The sequence below is a fragment of the Platalea leucorodia genome, assembly GCF_965183815.1.
Source record: "Platalea leucorodia genome assembly, chromosome: Z".
NCBI classification, from domain to species: domain Eukaryota; kingdom Metazoa; phylum Chordata; class Aves; order Pelecaniformes; family Threskiornithidae; genus Platalea; species Platalea leucorodia.
Genome location: NC_138858.1, coordinates 77298669 through 77321740, shown reverse-complemented (window position 1 = coordinate 77321740; position 23072 = coordinate 77298669). Strand labels below are relative to the sequence as shown.

The following is a 23072-nucleotide window of genomic DNA, read 5'->3' as shown; positions in this document are numbered from 1 at the left end:
GTAGAAATTGCAGTGATAAGTGGGTCTGCAACTTGGCGGGCTGCTAAGGGAGGGAAACAATGTAATTTCCAAATAATTTTTAATATGTTGTGCAGAACAATTCCTCTCTGAATCATTCCTTACAGTGACAAACTACTTACCACCATTGAGAATCCATGCCTCCAATTTCAGTAATTTAAGATAGAAATATGCAGTACTGACATCTGTAGTGTGTTATTCCAAAAGCAGAGTTGTTTGTGATGTAACTGGCCACGGCTGGAGAATGAGGTCACTTCGTGTCCTGGTCAAGATGAATGAGGGGAGCAGAAGCTGGTTAAAAACGTAAACGTGCTTAAGTAGACAGAACAGTAATTAAAAACCACTGGAACAGACCAACTTGCATAAATAAAGGTAAATCAATAAAGCTGATAGTTTTATGAAGCTGGGTTTTGTTTCTATTGAAATCAGACACAGATTGCTTGGTCTTCGTCGTTATAACACAGCAGACACAGCAGTAAACGATCAGGTTATGTCACTTAAATGCAGTCGTGATGGAGGACTTGACTGTGTTAGCGTTAAAGGGCACTCATGTAAAGCCAACACCGCACATGAGCAAAACTTCTTCGCGAAGCTCATTAGAGCATATCAAAGACGCCTAAATCTACGTTTGTGTTAGGCTTCATCCATTCATCTCCTTGGCACTCCTCTGTTGTAGTTGTGATAACTGGGCAACTGCATTTGTAGATAAACACAAGTTTATGCCGCTTTCTGAAATTCAGGCTCACAGACTTGAATGAGGAGCATGAGCTTTAGGAGGATTACCATTCTATAGCAGAAAACTCTTCAGGCCGCGCTGCTGGTACTAATTAAAAACGAAGGTCTGGGATTCACCTGTACTGCTGTGAAGGCCTACAAGGAGAAAGCGTTACTGAATTTGAAATAGCAAGGGCTGGTGGTGGACAGTTACACAATTTTCACGCGTTTGGAGAACCGACGCGCCCACCTCAGGCAAGCTTGCAGGCGGGTCCAGCAGAGCTGTTGAGCAGCTGCCTCTTGCGCGAAGGGGAGACGTGGGCCCCTTCCAGACACGGGGCCGTGGCATCACCCCAGCGGGCCCGAGGACCTGCCAGTGGCCACCTGTCCTTAGCGACATCAGCCAGGCGGTGCCACTCAGTCCCAACAGCATCAGCCAGGAGCGGTCCCGTTTGCTGCCGGGGCAGGAGGGCCCCGTGGCGGGCAGGCGGGGAGCAGCGCAGCGGCCATGCATACGAACGGGTGTACCTTTCCCGTCGCCTTTCCCAGGAGTCATAAATATCCCTTCCCGCCACTTCTCTTCCCCCGCCCCGGGGCGAGGGCCGGCAGCTACAGGCGGCAACAGCCCTTATCAGCTCTGCCACTCGCCCGGCCGGGGCAGAGGCGGCGTCCTGGGGAAGGAAGGGGGTTGTGCCAGGGAAGAGGGAAAAAACAAAAAAAAAAAGAAAGAAAAGAGGGGGTTTTGCGGGCAAGGGCTCTCCGGCCGAGGGAGGAAGGGGGCCTTGCTGAGGGGGAGGCCGGGGGGCCCCGAGGGCGCGGCGGCGGCGATAAGGCGTCCCCGCCCCGCCGGGAGGCAGGCGCCCGGGGCAGCGCGACGCCCTCGGCGCGGGGACCGCGGCCTTTCGCCCTCCCCTCGGGCTCCCCTCCCGCCCTCCCGCCCGCGGGGAGGATGCGGAGGCACCGGGGCCGCGCAGCACCCAGGGGCGCGGAGGCGGCGGCGGGGACATGAGCGCGGGGGGCGGCCGGGCCCTGGGGCCGCTGCTGCTGCTGCTGCTGGCGCCGCTGCAGTGCGCGGGGCGGCGGCGGGGTAAGGGCCGCGGGCCGTGAGGGCGGCGGCCTTCGGCCGAGGCGGGACAGGCGCGAAGGGGACGGAGGCCGCGGGACGAGGGGAGCGGCGGCGGGAGGACTGCGGGCGGTCGCGGGCGGCGCCAGGCCTGGGTGGGCGCCGCGTCTGGCGGCGGCTGGCGCCTCGGGCTGTGGCGGGGCGGCGGCGGCCTCGGCCTCGGCCTCGGCCTCGGCCGGGCGAGGGGGCCTGGGCTGGGCGGGAGCCGCGCCTGCCGGAGCGCCTGGGCAGGACTGAAACCCTGCGGCGGCTTCAGGGCCCGAGTGGAAAACCGTGGGTTGCTAAGGAGAAACAAGGCGTGAAGCTCCATCTCTGGTAGTAAAGGGAGGGAAACAAACGTTTTGTATCTCCCGGAGCAGCAATCTGAGGAGGATGCTCCCCTGTCTTACCAGAAGATTGAGGTATCATGAGAAAGTTCTTACCGTGGCTGTTTTTAAATTTAATTTTCTGGTCTGCATTGGCTGCCGTTGCATGCCGACAGTTTTTGTTTTCTGTTTTTATTAGGGACACGCACCAAAAAAAGTACATAAAAGCATTGAGAATTAGGAGTGGGAGTCTATGATGCTTCCCGCGAGTCTTAAGGCACTCAGAAATGCACTGAGTAAAACTGAAACACTGTGTGTGTGGAAGGGCCGTTTTATCACACCGATAAATTTGGTGCGTAAAAAAAGCTGGCTAGAGCGTTCGGCTGCCGCCTTCTTCCAGGTACAGTTGTGTGCTCAGGCGCCATGTAAAGGCACGCAGAATTTTGTCAGAGCTGCTATATGCGCAGCAAGATCCGTGTTCGGTGAGAACCGCACCATCCTTATCAATCTTAGCTGTCATGGAAGAGAAAAATTCCATAGTGCTATGTCCAGCATCATGAGAAAACATCAGCTTGTGCAGTATTAGTTATTTCTTTAAAAATGTAAAAAGGGTGTAAACATATACGTGCTTTGTCTACATTCAAGCCATCCATTCTCACGTTTATCATTTGGAGAGCCAGTGCATGTGTGAAGACAACAAAAAGAGCTTAGAAAAATGGAGAGAAATTGACATAATGCACTAAAAGTATGACTACAATTAAGATAATAAGTTCGTATTTTATTATAATTTCATGTAAATTTATAGCCCTGTCAAATTACAGTAGATTAGGTTGTGTGTCATACACTGCTAAATTACTTCTAATATAAATTCATTTCTAAAATGACTTGACTTTAAGTCATTTTCCTGCTGGCAGCATTCTCAGCATCACTTTTATGAATAGCATTTGTGCCATATATGTGTTGATGATGTAAGATACAAATAGAATGATAAATAGCCCAAATGCCTATGTGTAAATAATAGCATAAGTGAGGAAACAGAAATCAAGAGAAAAGGGAAAGAAAATGAATATGGAGAAAAGATAATAATAGTGGATAGAGCTATTTATTATATGTCTCGTAAGCCTTGCTAGCTGCTGAAAAGCTGTTTTGTTTGTCAAAGAATAGATGGATGGAGTAAACTGTTCAGTGTAGTTATTTTGTTTAATCCTTTATGGTTTTTTTTTTCGATCTTTGGTCTCTATATACTATGGCTGTGGTTTTCCTGCAAGTTTGAAAATGAAGTGGGATGAGATGGGCTTTTATTCTATGTGTCTTAATCTGGATTTTATCTCCGCTTTAAATTCTGTGCCAGTTACCTATACCAGACCATCTTTATGGTCCTTTATTGAAAAAAAAAAAAAAAGTAATTGCGTCTTTTTGTTCTTAAAGCAATTGTGAAGAGATCAGTTTCAGATGTCTGTGCAACTTGCCACATTCATGCTACCTGTCACCAAATTGAAGGAAAAAGTGTCTGCATCTGTAACTATGGATTTGTAGGCAATGGAAGAACCCATTGTCAAGGTAGGCTGCCTGTTTGTAAAATGGCAAGAAACTGTGTACAGTCCCAAAATGTTCTTTCTCGAATAATATTATTGAATTCTTCAAAACGCGGTAAGAGCTTTGTCATTTCTTGGCAGAATTTCCAAAACCTAGAATATGTTTTTCCTCTTTCTTTTTTTTTTCCCCTCTAACGGCTAGCCATGAGCTGTACTTTACTTGTACTTGATGTAAGTTTTGTTTTGTACTTAGTTGCTTAACTGTTTTATTCAGTTTCTGCTATGTAATGAAGGATTTGAATTAATTTTGTCTTAGAAAATGTAGGGTTTTATCAAACATTTACTTTTTAAATAGAATGTATTGGAATGGTTTATTTAATATATTTTGTCCTAGCTTCAGCAAAAAAAAATTAATAATGGTGGGCTTCACTTTATTTTTATTTTCAACCTATGCATCGATGAACTGAAAACTAGACAATAAAACTGACAATTAAAAGTAGTGCTTTTTTTCTGATTTTTCCAGTTATCTCAGGTTACTGGGTAACTAAAAATTAATTTCATAAGTTGAAGGTCTGTTCTTAATAACAGTGTGCATATATACGCAGATTTCTTAAGTACAAATGTCTGTTACATGGAAAGTGTTCTTTAGCGTTGTTTTATTACTGTAGCTGGTAGTGTACTTTTAATATTATCTCATACATGATAAATCAATACGTAAATCAAAGGATGGTGTCAGATGCTGTGTATGAGCGTATGTAATAGCTTGCCACTGCTTAAAGGGGAAGGTCCTCCACCTCTGATCTCCTCCCCTCCCATCTCTTCCCCTTCCTTCACAAGCACTGGCACCTGCTGGGCCCCGCACAGAGTTCAGTTATTCATCGTTGTGGGAGAAGATGAGCTGCATATTTTGACGTGTTTGTTAATTCTCCGCCAGTTGGGTGAGATCAGCAGAAGCTCCATCAAGTGCTGCAGCCAGTGCATGCTGTAAGGAGGGGCAGAAGTGGAGAGCAGGGCCCTCTGGTTTCAACATCTCTTAGATCAACTCAAGCTGTGTCATGAAACTTTATTTACAGTTTCATCCAGGGACAGCAACCTCTGTTGGTCTAAATACTCCAGCTTACTAGCAGTGTTTACATGCCAAATAACTTAGAAAAACAGTAAGGGGCAGTCTTGTTACACAAGAATGAGTGAGGAGGGAAGGACATTCTGTTTTTCTTAATCTCTCTCTGATGTGTTTTAAATGTGCTGACAGATAAAGATGAATGCCAGATTGGAGCCAGCAAGATCTGTGGAAATCATACACTGTGTCATAATACACATGGAAGTTTTTACTGTGTTTGCCTTGATGGATACCGAGCTTCCAACAACAACAAGACATTTATTCCCAATGATGGCACGAACTGTACAGGTAGACATCACAAAGAATCTTGACCACCAGGAATTCAGAACTTAATTTCCTACTACACAAATCTTTTTTTCCCATCACTTTAGAACTTACTTTCTAAAACTCTATCGGAGCACTTTCTGCTGTGGATGCGAACACTTATTTGATATCTAAATTCTAACAGCTGTGAATTAGTTCCATTTTATATTCTTTGCTGTGTTAGAAATCATTGCTTCACAGTCGCATTCAAGCAGTAATCTTTCCAGAAGAAGCAGCTAGATTAAAGAAAATAAGATCATACTTGTCTTTCCCCCAGAATGTCATATTTGTGCTTAGTGTAGAATATTAGCCAGTTCCTTGTTACAGTAATGAGCTGTTGTAACTGATTGAGATACTTGCAGATAAGGGAATTTTCTGGGATTGTTGTAGAAGGAGATAACATTGGAAACTATTTGTCAGGTAAAACAGAAACACTTTAAAACATAGCTACAAAATTGAGAGTCTCCCTTCTGGGTACTTGAACACTAGGCACTGTTAAGCTCCTTTGTTTCCCAGACGAGCCATCAGAAGCTATGTAAAACCCTTCGTGGAATGCTGTATTTGTTTTAAGCTTGGGTCCTACATAATTAAAAAAGTACTGTTATCAAGTGCATATATTTTTCTCTGAATTTTTAGATATAGATGAATGTGAGGAGTCTGGGCTGTGTGGTCACAATGCAAGATGTGTGAATACTGAAGGAAGCTACAAGTGTTACTGCAACGATGGTTATAAATTAGAAAATGGAGAGTATTTTTTTCATCCAGATGGTGACATAGTTTCATGCAAAGGTGAGAGTCTTTGGATGCTGTTTTTGTTAGCAGATAAAAATCAGATCTTATGTGATGATAGTAGTGCCTGCTCTGACCTGTGCTTTTGAGTCTGCAGGGCAGAAGCCCCCTCCGTGGACTTGGCCTGCTGTACCATTTTTTCTTTTCTTCTTGGATTCAGTTTGTTCCAATGATGTCTGGATGGTAGAGTCAACACCGGGTATGATTTTTGCAGGCTCTCAGCAGTGGTTCAGGTGTGCAGGGTCAGAGAAGCTTAATAATGCCATGAAGGTGATGTAGTTAGCTTCTGAATAGGAAGGAAGTGTGGTATAAGCCACTTGCTTATATAATCATACTGGACGAAGGGGAAGGGAGGAGGGGATAAATAGCGGGTAAGAGATGTCAGATGAATGAAACAAACCTAGGGGAGAGGCATAACAAAGTAATAGTTTAGCTGTTTATTACATGCTGTGCCACCTGCTTAAATAAACTGTTCTGTTTATCCTGCCATTAAAAAAAATTTTCAATTTGAAACCATTGCTGCTTTCCTCTCTAGTGTAGGTTTTCACAGATGCAAAGCGCTAGCAGTGTAAGCTGTAGCTGTCAGAGTATGTAATGAACCCAGGCATCCCACGTGGAAGAAACTGCCTCAATTATATCCAGCTCTCATTTCTGAATTATTGCAAGAACTGTCAGTAAAGCTCACTGCCTGTGGTTCGTCCAGTGTTTCCGACTGGAGCACTCCACTTCATTTTGCCAGAATTGCTGATAACGCCACTTATCTCACAGACTTCCCCCCTCACATGCTGTGGTAAAGTAGTGTGTCCGTACTGACTGTGTCGCTTGCGGAGTCAGGCAAGGTAGCCCTGTCAAGCAGCTGTGCTGAAGGAATGTAGCTTTTGTGTGCAGGCTGTTTCAGTGAGATGGAGCAATTCAGGGGCAGACCATTTCATTTCAGCCTGTCCGCAGTGCTTCGCCTTTCCGACGCACAGGGAAATAAAGCTGTGCATTGGGGCCATTTCCAGTGTGCCATTTTTCCAATGTGCGTTTTCCTCTGGTGGTGAAGGATCATTCAGCCATTGCTGTAGCGAGACTGGCACACGCAAAGCACCATCACGTTGCAGTATCTCCTCTTTGGTGTTGTGAATGACTCCAGCTGTATCTTAATAAAGATGTAGCTCAGTACCTGGATCACTGTGTTCCTTCAGCCGTGTCCAGTACAACTCTTCAACTCTAATCTTCTACTCCTTTGGCGACCCCTCAGATTCATCAGATTGGGTGTATTTTGTGATGTCACCATCCAGTTCAGCTCACCTTAAAGTGGTCATGTGTTGTGATTTTTGTACTGTGAGATCTTGTAACACAATCTCTTTGCAGAAATTGGATGTGGTTCCCCTCCTGAAATGAAGCATGGCTACATTGTGGGGAACTACAGCTTGCTACCAGGAAGTGCGGTTCATTATGAATGTAAAGAAGGGTTTTACAGCAACGAGGGAAAGTTATCATATTGCACTGCGAATGCAACTTGGGAACCTGCCACTTTAAGCTGTAAAGGTGAAAAGAGTCTTAAATTTTTCTTAAATTCTTCATTAAGGGGATTTATGCATGGTGAAGTGTGTTTGTGAAAGACAGTAGACTGTTTCCTCAATCTGAAGGATAATTTTTCAAGATCTGGCTACTTGAAAAAAAAAAAGAAAAGGACAGGTTATAAAATTGTTCCACCTCTTCTTGTTAAGTGTTCTGACATTTTCAGTGCTGATCCTCACATTTTTACAGGCACCACAATGTATCCTTGTGCCTGTGAACCAAAGCCAACTAGATTTCTGTAGCATTTAATGGGAAAGGCTACTGAGTTGGAAGCCATCAGTGACCTATCATGAAAAGAACAATTTTTCTGATAGCTTGTGAAGTTTTTTCCTAAGGTTGACTGTACATGCAAAAGAGAGGCATCATACCACCCCACATCTCTCGATAGTCTTCATGATTTTAAGAGCATTTGTGCACGAGCAAACACTGTCAGATCTCTGAAGTATAAAGTTTCCCGTGAGCATCTTTGAAACTTCCACTTGCTTGGGTGTTCTAATCACCCATTCTGTTGAAATATCACTGCGTACAAGTGCAGGATTTTGTGTCCCTGTGAGTAGTTAGAAAGTCTGCATGTTAGTTACATGACATTTGAAGTGCTAGCTAACAGAAACTACACTGTGCATAATAGTTCTATAGGGGAGAATTGTCATCCTGAAAATTATCACTTAGTGAGACGAGTTCCTTCTTTCAAAATACAAAAGTCCTCTTGGTTTCTAATTCTTTCTCCCTTTTTTTTTTTTCTTTGAGAGTGGATAGAAATGCAATGTTTGTATGTGTGTCTATGGGAAGTGAATAATCTAGTATAAGGATGCTACATCAGTGTGGTTGGGAAAAGTGAAATATTAAATACCACTAGAAAACTCGTAAGAAAGAAAAGATAAAACAATTTAATACTAAACTATTGGCATCAAAAATAAAACAATTGAAATAACATTTTTCCCCAAAAATAAATAAAGGACAATGAATTTGAAAACAGAAAAGGAAGTGCCCAAGGTCTCAAGAGGTCCCTAAACAAAGCTTGTGGAATGCAGTCCTTGTGGGTTGTTCGTACATTTGTTTTGTATTACTATCTTTAAGTGATTGCTTTTTCATGTGATTTTTTTAATTTCTGCAATCACACAGTAGGTCAGGTTGGATTTTCTGAGCACATCTCTCATGGTTAGTTGAAATAAAATACATCAAACGCCAAGAAACAGACCATGAGTCTGAAATGACAAACTTATTTCGCCTTTGTATTGCAAGCTCTTTTCCTGGATTTCAGTTAGGGCTTCTGTTTTTGTAAAGCCAGCAAGTCTGATTTTTTTTTTTTTTTTAATATTAATAAAGGCATCTTTAAATAATTCTTTAAACTCTGACAGTTTCCCCGATAAGTCTTTATCGCTAATTTAAGAAATTCTCCTGGCCAGGTGTAATGTCCTCTTTTTCAGGATAATCAATAAGTTTGCCTTTTGTCTTCCTTCTTGTGGTAATTTAGGAGTTTAGTTTATATAGTCGTGGTGAAACTGGCCATTGAAGGTAGGTCAAACTTGGTAAGATGTGTGACCTAACACCAGGGTACTGTAAATGGAGCAGATCCCCCTTTTTTAATTTAAATATAAGTATATGGATGTAATATGTGTTTGAAGAGTATAGCTTCCCTTGAATATTAATAAAAGAATTGTCTTAAGATGAAAAATCAGATAGTTTAATTGGAAGATATGATGTACATGAAGAGGTGTAGTTAAACTGTTGAATGTGAGTGTTGTCTTATGCTAAAATGAAAGTCTTTTAGGTAGTTACTTACCTTAGAAAATGGGCATTGTAACAAATTGGTTTTTGTGCTACTTGACTTCTCTGTTTTATGCATTTGTAAATGACAACTCGGTGTGTTTGTGAATAGGGCAACTGTTACAATGCATTTTGAACACCGTGTAGACTCTTGCTTTAACAGGAAGCTTTTGTGTTTTATGTTGTAACCTTTTCTGTGGTCTTGCATTTCTCTGGTCCTTGTGCACTTCTTAAAATTTTTCTTCCTAAAGGCAGTTTCTGCTCATCTGCCTGCGTCTGACTATTGCTCACTGCAAATGGTATAGAACTGGCTTGCCACCTGTAATTGGATTTGTAAAAGCAGGAGAATCCTAAAGATTAAAAAAAAACCAGGACATTTCCTGCATACTAGCAGCTAGGCTGAGGAAGGTGTCGAAGATTTAGCATGCTGTATCGAGAGAAAGGCAGAAAGAAGTCATTTTGTTTGGAAGCAGCTCTGGAGTAGCTGCAGCACTCTCAGTCACAGCAGGGCTATCGCAGAGGACGTGAGGGAGTGTTGGATTACCACAGGAGAAGAGGGTTAGTTGATAACAATGAAAGAAATACTCACGGGATTGCAGCTGGCATTACCTCTACTGCTTGACTAACAAGTTTATCTTCCTCTTTCTTCCTCTCCTAGGTGTGGATTGTGGGGTTCCACCTTCTGTTTTAAATGCACGTCCAGCATCTGTAAGTGGGACCACATACGGAAGTGAAGTTACTTACAATTGTGTTCATGGTTACTTTATTGCAAGCGGCAATCAGACTGCAGTCTGCAATGCTAGAGGACAGTGGGATCGTACTGATTTGGTGTGCAAAGGTAAATCAAATCTGCCTTCAGACTTATTTAGCATAGATATTGTTTGAGCCACCATAATAAACAGGAGTCATCAAATAGAGACATCCTCCTTGGGCATTCAGTTTATACAGTCCTCTGGCATATGAAGTTCAGTCACAAAACAAAAGCCATATATTAAACGGAGTTTTTTATCTGTGTTGCTAATGACGTTGCAATTAACTGTTAAAAATTAACATTCTAAGGACAAAATCCCAATGCATGTCAGGCACGGGGATTTCCATGAGATGAAAATTCAGCCTAAATTGCTGCCATTTTTCTAGCTCAGTACCTACACTGTGGTTGAAGTCACTACTCAGAAATTGAACCACTATTAGCAGTTAGCATCCTCTTAAAATTCCCATATTTGGACAGCTTCCAGTCGCAAACTATGATTGCTCAAGCATGCTGTTGTTATTTGATATGCGTCATAAATCCCTTTTGTTACTATGGTTTGGAAGAACATAACCTAACAAGTTCCTTGATAAGAAGAAACACAAAAGCACATTGAAAAAAAAGCATTTTGCCCAACAAAATTTCTAGTGTATTGTTACTCTGAGCTCATATTGTTAAGTAGTGTCACCTCAGGATAATTACAGTCTTCTAGTCAGTTTTTACAATGGCACAACTTCACTTTTCCATTCACTGAATGATTAATAGCTTTTCAGCTTGATCCAGCAGGACTGAGTCTTCTGTTCATTCAAAAAAATTACTACATTTTATTGCAGTGTGCCATGTCTATGTTATAACCACTCTCTAGTTTTAGGATCTTCTTTAATATTCTTATTGTGGGTCACCAGTCTACACAGAAACGTAGTTCTGCATTTCTGCTTTTCAGTCTGATTACAGGATGACCATCGGCAGATAGCTGGAGTTAGGCAGCAGTAATTTTTGTATCTCATCACATACTGTCCTTCTGTAAGTTAAGCATATTCCTTGCATGCGCATTAGTTATTCTAAAGTTTGTTCTGATGATTTATAATAGATACATACATTCATACTCATTGGGATATGAAAAGGAAGGTAGTCATGATGGTGGATGTATTGCCTATTGCAATACATATGTTTAACTTTTCCTTTAAAGGTTGTAGAGATCATGATTCTGTATACTTTGTTTTTTACTTCTTTGCTTTCCTTTTTTTGAGTAGAATTTCAGAATTGCTTAAGATTATTTATTGAACAGTTTTAAAAGCACTTGTTTTCTGCATACAAGCTTTAGTGAAGGTAAAATTTTAATTCTTACATTGTTTACTTCTTATAAATGAAGTGATGCAGTATCTTTTATTGGGGTGTAACATTCATTGTGGATTTGAAAGGGAATTTTAACCTTAAATAATACTCTTCCCTTGATTTGATGTTCACTCTTTATTCTTTTTTGTTCCCTAATTTTATTATGAAGCCCCTGAAAGCAACTGAGCAAATGAATTAATGTATAAGTTCATTACCCCAGCTTTCTACTTATCTCTAAAGTGGTCTGAATAATCCATCAAATTTCCCCCAGAAGTGCTCTTTCTGCTTAGCTGTAGCAGCTTCTCTGTTTTTCAAAGCTTGCATTAAATCCCCTGACGAAGGAACATAACCTTCTTGATGCTGTTCTTCCATGTCACTCCTTGGACCGTGCGTTGTTTTTCAGATCTATTGTTACTTATGATAGGTAAAATAAAGGAATAAATAGCATGTGGGGGATAAGATGGTGTTGTGGGAAGATAGATCCACTTGTAAAAATTTGCTTAGAGATCCTTGTTCTCCATTTCTAAACAGGACACTCTTCTGTTTTGTCGTTCATCTTGAGGGACATATGCCCCACTCTGGTAGACAGTCTCCAGTCACAAGATTCCGGGTTCTGAATGGCTGGTCTGACTTCTAGAAATCACTAGGAAGTGAAAAAAAGTGAAGTGTTGCTTGCTGGGACAATTAATCTCTCTTCCTTAAACACTTTGGTATGTCTTGTCTGTTTTAATTTTCAGGTTTTGTTACCTTGTTTTTCTGTTTCAGAAATAGACTGTGGCAAACCTTTGCTGATTCCACACACAGAAATGATCTGGCACAACTCTACAACTCTATGGAGCAGAGTGTACTATCAGTGTAAAGAAGGATATTATTTTAATGGAGACAGGAATTTTTCAGAATGCACAATAGATCAGTCATGGGAGAATATTACAGACATATGCAAAGGTAAATATTACTGTAGGAAGTTGCTGTGGGGTGTGCTATTTAAATAGTTTCTCATTCCTGTTCTGAAGGTAGGAACAGGAGGAAGGATGAAGGCAAGAAATACCTTTCTAATTTATGATGTAGGGAACATAGTGGTACTTTTGGATGGAAAGGTCATGGAAGAGAGTATTAACTGTGCAACAGTTTCTAGTGGATGCCACGGATCTTTCTGTAGCTGCCTTGCTTTTTATTTCAAACAGAAGGGAACTAATGCAACTGGAGTTTCATTGCTGCACTGAGAACCTTCAGCTTTAAAAGACAGGGGAACATCACCAGATGAGCAGAAGGCATTTAACGACATTTTGTTGTGGGCCTAATACTGTAAAGTGGACTGCGATGAAAGTAGGGGCAATGGGATTCAAAACTCCTTTTGCTTTTTTTTTATTCTCTCATAGTACCCAAAGTAAAATTTGTTCATGGTTGCCTTTCCAGCCTAGATGTAGTTGTCTGAATTTCAGTCCAGAAGGATTTTCTTAGAAAAGAATGAGTTCTAAGAAGGGAGATCTGTAATGAAGGTGCTGTCATACTGTGGGCTTGAAGACAGGATGTACTGACATTTTAATAATAGCAAAAAAATAGCAGATGTTTTGGACTATGGCTGTTGTGCTCCTTAGTGTTCTTCTGTGTCTTTAGAAACAGCTGTCACAAGATATGACTGTCCATCTCTCGTTCTTAAGTAGCAGTGCTGTCTTTTGCAGATGGTAATATTCCTGTAGCTTTTTAACATCCACATGTTTTTCAAAAGGACTGGAAGTGTGACTTTGACTGCTACCACTTTACAGACCAAGCCTTTACACAGAGGGTTGCCGCTTTTGATGCCTCTCATGCCTCACTTGGTGTCTTGAGCATTTACTGCAAATATAAAGCATGTGACATCAAATAAAATGAACATGCAGAAAAGCAGTTATCTCATTTTTTGTAGTGACCTAATAAAAATGGAACTGCTGTTGTTAGAAGTAATAATTCAAATTTCATTTAGGCAATTTGCATAGCTGTACTTTCTGAATTGGTTTTGAAGCCAGCATTATGTAGAGTGGCTAAGTTAATCAGGTGTGTCAGTCTTTGCAATGCCAAGAGTTCCGTCTTGAGCGCTCTGAAACTTTGAAGGGCCTGAACCTGCAGACTGCACTCACAGGATTACCATGGATTTCAGCAAGAGCTTTGCCAGAGGCAAAAATGTAGACTCCAGCTCTAGCTGTTGGATCAGAGGGCCAAAAAAGTCAGAGTTATGGTCAAGTAGAATGGAAAAAAAACTTTTAAAAAATAGCCTAACTAGTCCAGGCTCCTTTGAAAAAAAAGTCATGAATAGGAAATTAGAACAAAGGTCTTCCGCTTCTTAACGTCTACATTTTTCATACTTACTGGAGGTAACAAATGGCTTGCAAATGAAATGACATTTCTGTTGCAGTAATGATACCTTTCAGGTGTATATGATCTTAAGGGTGTGTGTAATTAATCAGTAATTCCCATTAACGTGAGAGAAAATCATGTACCATTCCAAAATAACTTAGAATAGAAGTCAGAAAACCATTTGTCTTTTCCTTACTGCCTGAAAAACCTCATTAGAAGTAAGGAAGTTAAGAATTTCCCCTGAGCATGTTCCCTTTGGCAGATAATCACTTCTTCATTTCTTAGGCAGTGATTGCTATGGACTTTATTGGCATTGTCTATTGCGTTGTCTGTTGGGGTATATAGTAAATATGTGTGTGTGTGTGTGTGTATGTATATATAAGTACCTTTAATAGTAGCTGGTTTAAATATTAAAAAATTGCTTAAAAAAATGAATTTTACTGAGAGATGATGATTGGATTAAGCCATCAGCAGTGAAGTCTGGCAATAGTCAGCTGGATTACAGTCTTCCTTACCCAACCCTTGATTTGTATACCTAAATTCAAGAGACTAAAGTGCAGAGAACATACCAGCAATTAAATACCTGCTGTCCAGTGTGCTCAGTGTGAGCCTGGGCATCCTGTACAGCTTGTCCTGGAAGAACTTTTTTCCCTGCGGAGTATGAATGCGTGGTTTCATTTATTTTCATTGCAGAAATGGTGTGCTGTTATTCCAGGCCACATTCCATTGAGTTCTGGTGAGATTTCATGGCAAATCTGGGAAGTTTTTTTCAGAAGGAAAACAAGATCCCCTTGTGGGAATAATGTTTCAGTTTGTTTCAGGGAAGGGTTTTGACTTTCACTACAGCATGCAGTGGTGGAATCCAAGGTAGTCTGAAACAAGAGGCTTGGTTTTCCTGTTGTGAGTTTGAGGAGAAATTGTCAATCTCAGCTTTTTTGGTAGTAATATTCATCTTACCAAGAGACATTGTTCTGGGTGTGGGCTCAAAATGGGAGATAAGGTAATGTAAGACTTACAGTTGCATTTTTTGCTAAAGTGAAAAGTATAAAACAAAGCCTTCTCACTCATGTTTTTCTTTTTGAGTGGATTCCACAGATAAGGTGGGTTTTTTATTTATCATGGCTGTAAGAAGGCCAGAAAAAAGGTGATTTGTGCCTTGGCTGTCTATCTGAGATGCTTATTCCTAAATCTGCGCTTGCAAATGGCACAGTATGCAATGTATATTGTAAGCCGTTACCAAGTCCATGAAGAGTATCATTCTGAGAAGGGCAGGGAGAGGAACTGGAGCGTGTCTGAAATGAAAATGTGTGAATGAGTTGGTTTTGTCTTTCATTGAGCTTGGATACAAATGTTTGATAGTAAAAGGTCAGGAAGGGCTAACATACATGCTGAAGTAAAATCTTTTCGTAGTATGTGTGGATTGCATATGTGCATGCATTACACACATACACACATGCAGAGCTTAACTTTTGAGAACTTATTTCTTGGGCACCCAGGGAAAGTTAAGATGAATTATGGTGAATAGGCTGCTTATAGGGTTCCCTTGCTCTTAGTACCATGTGTAGCTCTAAAACTTTTTTTGGTACTTTTTCCAGTCTTCTTCACAGTTATGAAGAGGTCAGTTCATGCACAAAAGGGGCAGTGTCTGATGCAGTTTTCTATGTTTATTGGACAATTGTTAGGGATATTTTGGAGGGAAATAGTCCCTTTATCTACTGCAGCACTCTCTGTCCTGTTTGCAGAGTCCTCCCTTCTGCTATTCATCAAGCTTTTTCCAATTTCCCAATCCCAAATCCTAGAGATATCCTTGTCGTGAAGAGCATTTTCACAGTATCTGATCTATCCTTTCTGTAACAGTTGGCTCTAGTCCCAGCTATAAGCACATAGGCTGGGTTGGCTGCTGCTCATTATTCTGATCCTAGAAAACTCCTCTGGAAAACTCCTTCTTTATGTCTGTTTTATTTGGAGATTGTTAGTATTCAGCGTGTTTAGCGTCTATTGGTGTGGGTAGCAACAATATGGTCTCTTAAGAAAGGCAAACAGTTTGTCCAATTTCCTTATTTTTATCCAAGGAAAAGAAAATACAAGTCTGCATTAAAGAATAACATCTCAGTATTTAAATAAGTCTCCAGTATCACTATTCACTATATTATTAGAAATGCATTTATTAAAGTGTTTTTTTACGTATTAAGTGAAATATTGTCCTTGCAAAAGAAGCAACCGCTGCATGTAGGTGGGAAAAGTCCATGGATATGTAAAAAGGCTGCAGGAGGGAGTGAATCTGACCTGCGTGGGAAGGTAATACGCGTTATTGGTAAAGCATTCCAAAACGCGGGCAGTGGGAAACAGCTGTTGTAGTCAAAAGGGAACGTTGACCTCTGTGTCCCTTTAGTGCTGAGTCTGACAGCACAGTAATCTTACTGGTCAGTTGAGAGCCTTCCAAAGTAGTGTTAGGCGGTAGGGGCTGTCAGCAGATCGTAGGCTTCATGTGCATGGTGTATAGAGGAAAAGATCATCCAGTCCCAATGTATTGTGAACCTGAAACTCAAATAGGGAAAAAAATCATTCTTCACACTAGTGCACATGCTATCTGATCCTGAGCTTGGAGCTTCTGTGTCTTAACCTTTTGTGTTCATGCTCTTTTTTACATTACCTCTAACGAAATGCAATGTGAACTGTCCATCTTCCAGTAAAGGTTAATTTTCTCTTTTAGAATGCTTTGTTTTTCTGTGTTGTGACTCACCATCCACAAGTAGAGTTTAGCTGCACGTCTTGACCTCTGGAGATTTTGTTGAGATAATCGTGGAACTTGGGTATTATGGTAGTGAGGAGTACCTTCAAAGCATCAAGAGAATAAGGTGTTAGTTGGTTTTGAGCCATTTCCCAGAGAATAGGTGTTGTACGCTAGCACTGAAAATCCTAATGGCTGAAGAGGAGCGAGGATACTTGCTAAATACATGCTTCAGAGATTTGAAGGTTTAGAAGGAAGAGCAGTGTGATGAATCAGTCCAGAGAAGGCATAGCAGTTTGTCTACACTGTGCACTTTAAAACATGGCAGAAGAGGAAAAGAATACTTTTATAATGCAAAAAAAAGGTCAGGTTGGACGGGGCCCTGAGCAACCTGGTTTAGTGGGTGGCGTCCCTGCCCATGGTTAGATGATCTTTAAGGTCCCTTCCAGCCCAAGCCATTCTATGATTCTATGGAGAAAAAAAAAAAAGGCAAAATCTGAATCCAGTCTGGAATAAACAGAACAGGGTCATCCTTTACATGTCATTTAACTGTAGACCTATAGCAAAGATAATTTCCATGCAACTGAGAGGTTCTAGTTACTCTCTTTTTAATCCAGAGTTGTTTTCCCTTTGCTTTCACTTTCCCTTCTTCTCCTATGCTTTATCCCTATTCCCAATGACTGATTTACCCTCTAGCTGGGGGAAATCTCTATGGGGTGTCAGTTTTTACATCCTCACTTGTACAATAAGAGATGATACAGAAAGGCAGCTGGAATGTTTCTGTCGTGGCAGTGTCAGTAATTTCCACACAACAATGAATGTCACGCTGCTAATTTTTATTTCCAACCATGTGTAAATAATTCATGTCAACAGTTATGAGCTTAATAGAAAAAGTGTCACTCACATCTGTGGGCATTGATTCGAAACCCGTGGTTCTGTAAGAATAAGAACCCCATCAAACAATTAGGATAATTATAGTCATCAATGAAAAGGATCTGATTGGTCTGAGTTCTTATAAAGGCCTAATTTGATATGTTAAATCCAGACATGTGGTAATCTGGTAATTTCTTTAATTGTCTGGAAAAACACAGGTGGAGCCTGTGTTATCAGAGGTGCTACTTGGATCAAAGTGATGCAACCCAGTGACAATTGAAACAAACAAACAGAAGTGTAGTTTTTTGCAGGGCTATTTAGGCTTTTGTTTGTTTGTTTTTTTATTTGAAACCAAATTAATAATTAGCCAGTTGGTGATGGCAAATACCAGTCTCCAGTCTGGGGAACCTCTTTCAGTTGTGGAGTAGATCACGTGCATTTCTAATCCCAGCCGATCTAATCCCGTCTAGTCTGACACCCTTGATTGATACATCTTTCCTTTGTAAGTATGCTCACAGTTGCATCTCTTAGGTTTTTGTAAGTCTGGTTAAATACATGAATTACTCTGCTCCGGATTGTCTCCTGATAACATTTTTAGACGAAAGGAAGCAGTAAATCATTAGCTATCTGTCTGATCCTTCCTGCATGGCTGTCTCTGCCTACAGGTTTGCTGTTTCTTTGTAGATTTCCTGTGTGTAAAGTTTGGGGCTGCAGGGGAAAACCTGCTGAAATTCTGCAATCCTAGTTGAATTGGAAGCAAGTCTATTACTTAAAATGTGAAAAAACTCATAAAAACTTCTCATGCTACCCTAAAAGGTATAAACGCTGAAGATATGTCTTTGTAAAATAAATTCCATGTATACTTGCGAAAGCTGCTGTGCAAGAGGAGTTTGCCTGTAGGCTATGGAACAGGTGCCTTGAAGCAGTCTGAGCATAAGTTCTCTTTGAAGTGTTGGTTGCTCTCATTTCATTTTGGTGTCTGAACGTATGTGTGGAGCATGTTAGTAGCAGATGGCATTTGCAGCATCATTCACAGTTTTCACAGAATTTAGCAGGCAAAACATAAAAAAAAAAAGCTGGTATTTGGATTTTTTCTTTCCCCTAAATTGCATGTGTGTATGGGGATTGGTGGGAAGAGTTCTAAGTGAATTTGCATGTGTGGATGCTCTTTTAGCTAGTTTCAGAAGGTGAAATGTCAGATTGGAGCTGGTTCTATCTGCTTTCTGGTAAATACTGTTCTTTCATGCAAGTTCAAAAATACTTCACTGATAAGATGTATCTCGGGCTGAGGTCTGTGGTAGTCAAGTGTTGCTTCAGTTGAGGACTATGGGATTGTATATGTGGAAGAAGTCATGTGGTTTTAATGACTGTTTAGACATAGAGTTGTGTGTTAGGATTTTTTCCTGAATCAGCAAATAGTAACACTGAGTACTGGGACCTGAGCTCGCAGAGGCTGATAAGCGAAGGATTGAGGTTGGTCGTCACAGCACAGGGTTAAGGCAGAAGAGCATGACAATACAGCCATTTATGCACTGGCTGTAATTACTGTGAAGATTTTCCCCCACACTTAAGCACAGAGAGAGGACCTCCTTCCTAGCAGATCTTTTAAAAGTGAAGTAAAGTAGACTGAGACCTTCACTCCTTGTTTTCCTTCCTAGAATTAATTTCTTTGGCTTTCTTGATGATTTCTCCCCCTCCGACACTCACTGGCTCTGTTGAATCACTTTGTTGCTCACTTTTCGTATTCTGCCATTTGTGTTCCCCTTACCAGCACCTGTCTTTCCTGGCTGCTAACAGCCAGGTGCTATTTGCATCTCTCTAGCCTCTCCCAGATTTGTCTTTCGGTATTTGACTTCTCTGGGATCTTTTTCCACTCTTCTCTGGTCTCCAGGCCTTTGCATGTAGTTTCTAGAACCCTTTCCCTTGGGATGGGAAGGAGATTGTGAGGGTAACCTGGAGGTCAGTGGAGCAGCAGTGGCATCCAGTGGCCTTCTCAGTTAATCACAAGTTGAAATTTATAGTGCTGCAGTATGGGGAAATTGAGGGTCTCCGCTTTTCCCATCTTACTTGTGAATTTGAGTGAAAGCTGTTGATCAAAATCAGATACATTGAAGATCTGGATGCTGCTGTCTGCTAAGGCATAACACTGAGGCCAGGCACGTAGAGTGCGTTTCACATTGGGAGTTCCCAAGCTCTGGAAGTCACTGGCGCCATTAGATTTCACAGGAGAACTAATCTGTTGGGGAACCTGTTTCCCTCTAGGTGTGAGAATAGTTTTTTCAGAGATACCTTTGTGCTATTATTGGATACTGTGTTTATGCTACTGGGATTAATGGTAAACTAAGCACTTACTGTACGTTTGGTTGTCCAAACAAAGAGCGTGTGACCAGTAAGAGTACGGGAGGAAAAGCTGTCTCCTCAGAAAGCCCAGGACTTTGTTGTGGTGTTCGCTCTGTGTGTGTCACAGCTTTTCGTCCTCTTTCACTCCTACCCATTTAGAGTGGAAATTTTTGAGAAAAAGTCTGCCAGCTATTCTGTGGATGTATGGTAATTGCATGGTGGCCTTGTCCCTCTGAAAGTTCAGAAAGCATGACAGATAAATTGATGTAGTTACAGAAAAAAATGATACTAGTTCTGCCTTCTTCTTTACAAGGAGGCCACTGTATAAGGCCATTTGTATCACAAATCAAGTGCCTGATTTTCTCGGTGAGCAGTCTTGGAGATTACTTTTTTTTGCCTTTCTTATTACGCATTTTAATTCAGATCTCATGGATACGCAAACGTTTCCCCTCTGGCTGTGCTCTAATGAGTCATTTTTGCTATCCAGTCTTTTAATAAAAATGTATCTGATTTAAAGAATACAACAACTGAACATACTCTTTTGCTCTGTGTTGGTACAGAAGTCTTAATACTGCGGAGCTTCTAGACGTTACTGTGAAACAGAAAACAATAATGATAAGCAGCACTTAAATACAACTAATCACACAGCCATTTGTAAGGAAATTTGTTTTAGAGGACATGCAAATTAATCTTTTCTTCTTCTGTAGAAGAGGAAGCTTTCAACAGTATTTCCATATTTAATGACAGTTTGCAATGGGGGAATTAAAATTAGTTGGGAGATAAACTGATGTAGTGAGTGAGGCATCTATTTGTTGAATATGTGGAGAGGGAGATACTGTTAGAAAATGGTTTTATGACAGTTTTAATTATCAGAAAAAGGAAAGGAAGAAGAAAATCAGTTGCTGCAAAATACATGAACAGTTAAACTTTAGTTCCAAATAGTTGCCTACATACAGGAATTTTGGAGACTATCGATGTATTCCTATATTTCAGTGACAGCTTCATGTCCGTGTTCTACAAGGGAGTCCTGTGAAATGGTAATGAAGTTTCCATACAGAGGAAGAGTGCCCTGAGCTGTGGTTGCTTTTACAGCAGGGCATTACACCAAGTATTGTGTCAATACTTCTGAAGTATCTATCAAGGCTGTCCTATAAACTCCCTTCATTTTTTCAGCAGCTAGTAAGGGTTCTTCGGCTTAGAATCTATATGAGCTTGGATTTGTATCGCCTTGGTCATGCAGTGAATGTAATACTATAGTAGCAGGACAAAGGAATGATTATTTGAAGGCTGATGAAGGAAAGAAGAGGAGCAAATATGTTCACTGTCAATCTGACTTGTGACCAGAAGGAGCTTTTATTCTTAGCTCTGGAAGGATACTCGATTATTTTGTCATGTGAAGGGAACTGCTCTGTGTCTGATGACAGCAGTGAGAGAACTACCTAAAGAAAGAACAGAGGAGTTGATCTTCCTGGCTGTACCTTTTCTCTGAGGCATAAGCCAGTTCTTAGAAGTGTGTAAATTAACACAGGTATATTGGGGGATGTCTCTCTGGTTGCTACAGCTGTACTCCCTACATGCTTAGTTCTTTGGGCTTCATTCTTTTAATCTAGTGTTTCTTCTGGAAAGTGTTTTACTGTGGCTGTGTTATTTAATTTTGTTTATTATAAAACAAGGAAAAATATCAACACCTTTTAAAAAGCAACCCAAACAAATAATGAAGGAAAACATTAATTCAGCTACATAAAAGCTCTTTTCCAATCTAACACAGAAGCTTTCTTAGAATGCTTTAATGCAGGTTGTTGTATTCAGAGGAGCATTTTTTTCTAAGTTTGTTGCCTTATTGGTAGCCTCTTTTTCTTACAGACAGCTCTTTTAAATCTGCTTGACTTTTTTTTATTTGCAGTTTAATGAGACTTCTAATCCATGAGATCCAATGGTCTACAAAATCTTCAAGTTGATTTGTGAGTTGCTGATTCTTTAGGAGACAGACCATTGTATGTCACGATATCCAGATGCTGGCACCCAAGTTCAAGAAGAATATAGAACAGGTGGCAGAAGTAGTGGAATTGGGGCATTGTTTGTTGCTCTTCATTTTTGGTGGTGTAATAGTGTCATAAGCTCACTTTAATGAAAGACTTTGACCAGGAATACAGGAATACCTATACATGGTACAAGTTTAATGTATTATGACTAGGAGGAACATCTGAAGCCGAGCAAAATTTCTCATTGGCTCTTTTGCCTGGATTGATCACCTGGTATGAAAGATTCTAGTCTTTAGTACAGCATATACTGAAGATCCTTGTGTAAGAAAAAATGCTGTTGTATATGTATGCTTTCATATATAGGAACATATCAGCAATCTGATGGAGGTAATGAGCTTCTTCCTTTGCTGTTAGGAAACTGTAACGTATTTTTAATGTCCTCTTCAAGATCTGTAAAGTCATTAGAATTAAAATTGCAAGCCTAGCAAAGTATTTTGTTTTCATTAGTCGTGGCACATCATGTAATGCTGGCTCTGTGTTTAAGGACTTCACAGTCATTAGCTCAGAACATGCTTCTTCAGTTAGCCTTGTATTTTAATTTTAGCAGCTGACACAATTAAGGGAAAACTTCCTACCTAACTTCCGCCTACCTTGTTTTATTTTTCCTGGAAAAAAAAAAAAAAACAGAGAAAAAGGAAGAAATAAACAATTGCTCCAAACACATTAAGATTTGCATGAGAAAAAAATAACTGTTTTCATTCTGTGTTCATGTTTTTGCTCACAGAGGAGGAATTATTCAGTAATTTGTCCATATTCAATGAAACGTGTGTGAAGTGGCAAAGGAAAACTGGAAGACTGGGAGTGCAGGAAACATACACAGTAAGTGGGGCAGTATTTGAGACTGGGAGTAGTTTTGCCCTGGTTAATTCTGGTGAATCAGCAGTGGAGATTTGTGTTGTGGGTTTGTTTGTATGCTAGTTTGTCTCAGTCTTTCCAGTGAGCTGCCTAGAAACCTCAAGGTGGCTGGGTTAGGAGAGAAACAAATTCCTGTCCTAAAATTAGGTGAAAAACTCAAAAGCTGTTGGGGCCCCGTTCTAGTAAATCACCTAAACATCTGCTTGAAACTGTAAGAAGCATTTCAGCACCAGCTTATGTTTTAGTGCAGTTCCATTGTAGAGCTCAAGGTCACATTGACATAGAAAACATTGCAAAACTTGGGCTCTGTCCCTATCTGTGATGCAAACATTTCAAGTAAACAGTGTATCACTTTGCAGATACTGGATGTAACTTGTTCTAGAAATGCAAGGTATATTGAAATAACTGTGCCTTGCTCAAGAGATTCAAACACCTTGTATTTGAACATTTTAGAACTGTTTTTCATGGAAATTGAAAGCAACCTTGGTAACTACCTTTTTTTTCTTCCCATCTATAAACATAGGCATAAAAGTTCATATAAATTCTTAGAAACAAATAGTTCACTCAGTGTTAT

The 23072-nt window shown here is 40.6% G+C and overlaps 1 protein-coding gene across 11 annotated transcripts in view; it reads left to right on the top strand.

Moving 5' to 3' along the window:
• The first annotated feature begins 1723 nt into the window (after nucleotides 1-1723).
• Nucleotides 1724-23072, top strand: part of SUSD1 (sushi domain containing 1) — a 91578-nt gene continuing 70229 nt past the window's right edge. For 10 of the 11 annotated variants that reach the window (XR_014230776.1, XR_014230777.1, XR_014230778.1 and 7 more), the window contains exons 1-8: nucleotides 1724-1819; nucleotides 3589-3720; nucleotides 4948-5103; nucleotides 5755-5907; nucleotides 7264-7440; nucleotides 9899-10078; nucleotides 12089-12268; nucleotides 22368-22462. Coding sequence is in view for 4 of the 11 variants with exons in the window: in XM_082337541.1 (XP_082193667.1) it covers nucleotides 1738-1819; nucleotides 3589-3720; nucleotides 4948-5103; nucleotides 5755-5907; nucleotides 7264-7440; nucleotides 9899-10078; nucleotides 12089-12268; nucleotides 22368-22462 (1155 nt within the window). In the remaining 7 variants the exon portion in view is untranslated. The remainder of the gene's footprint in view (nucleotides 1820-3588; nucleotides 3721-4947; nucleotides 5104-5754; nucleotides 5908-7263; nucleotides 7441-9898; nucleotides 10079-12088; nucleotides 12269-22367; nucleotides 22463-23072) is intronic. The other variant, XM_082337543.1, reaches the window with a different exon arrangement.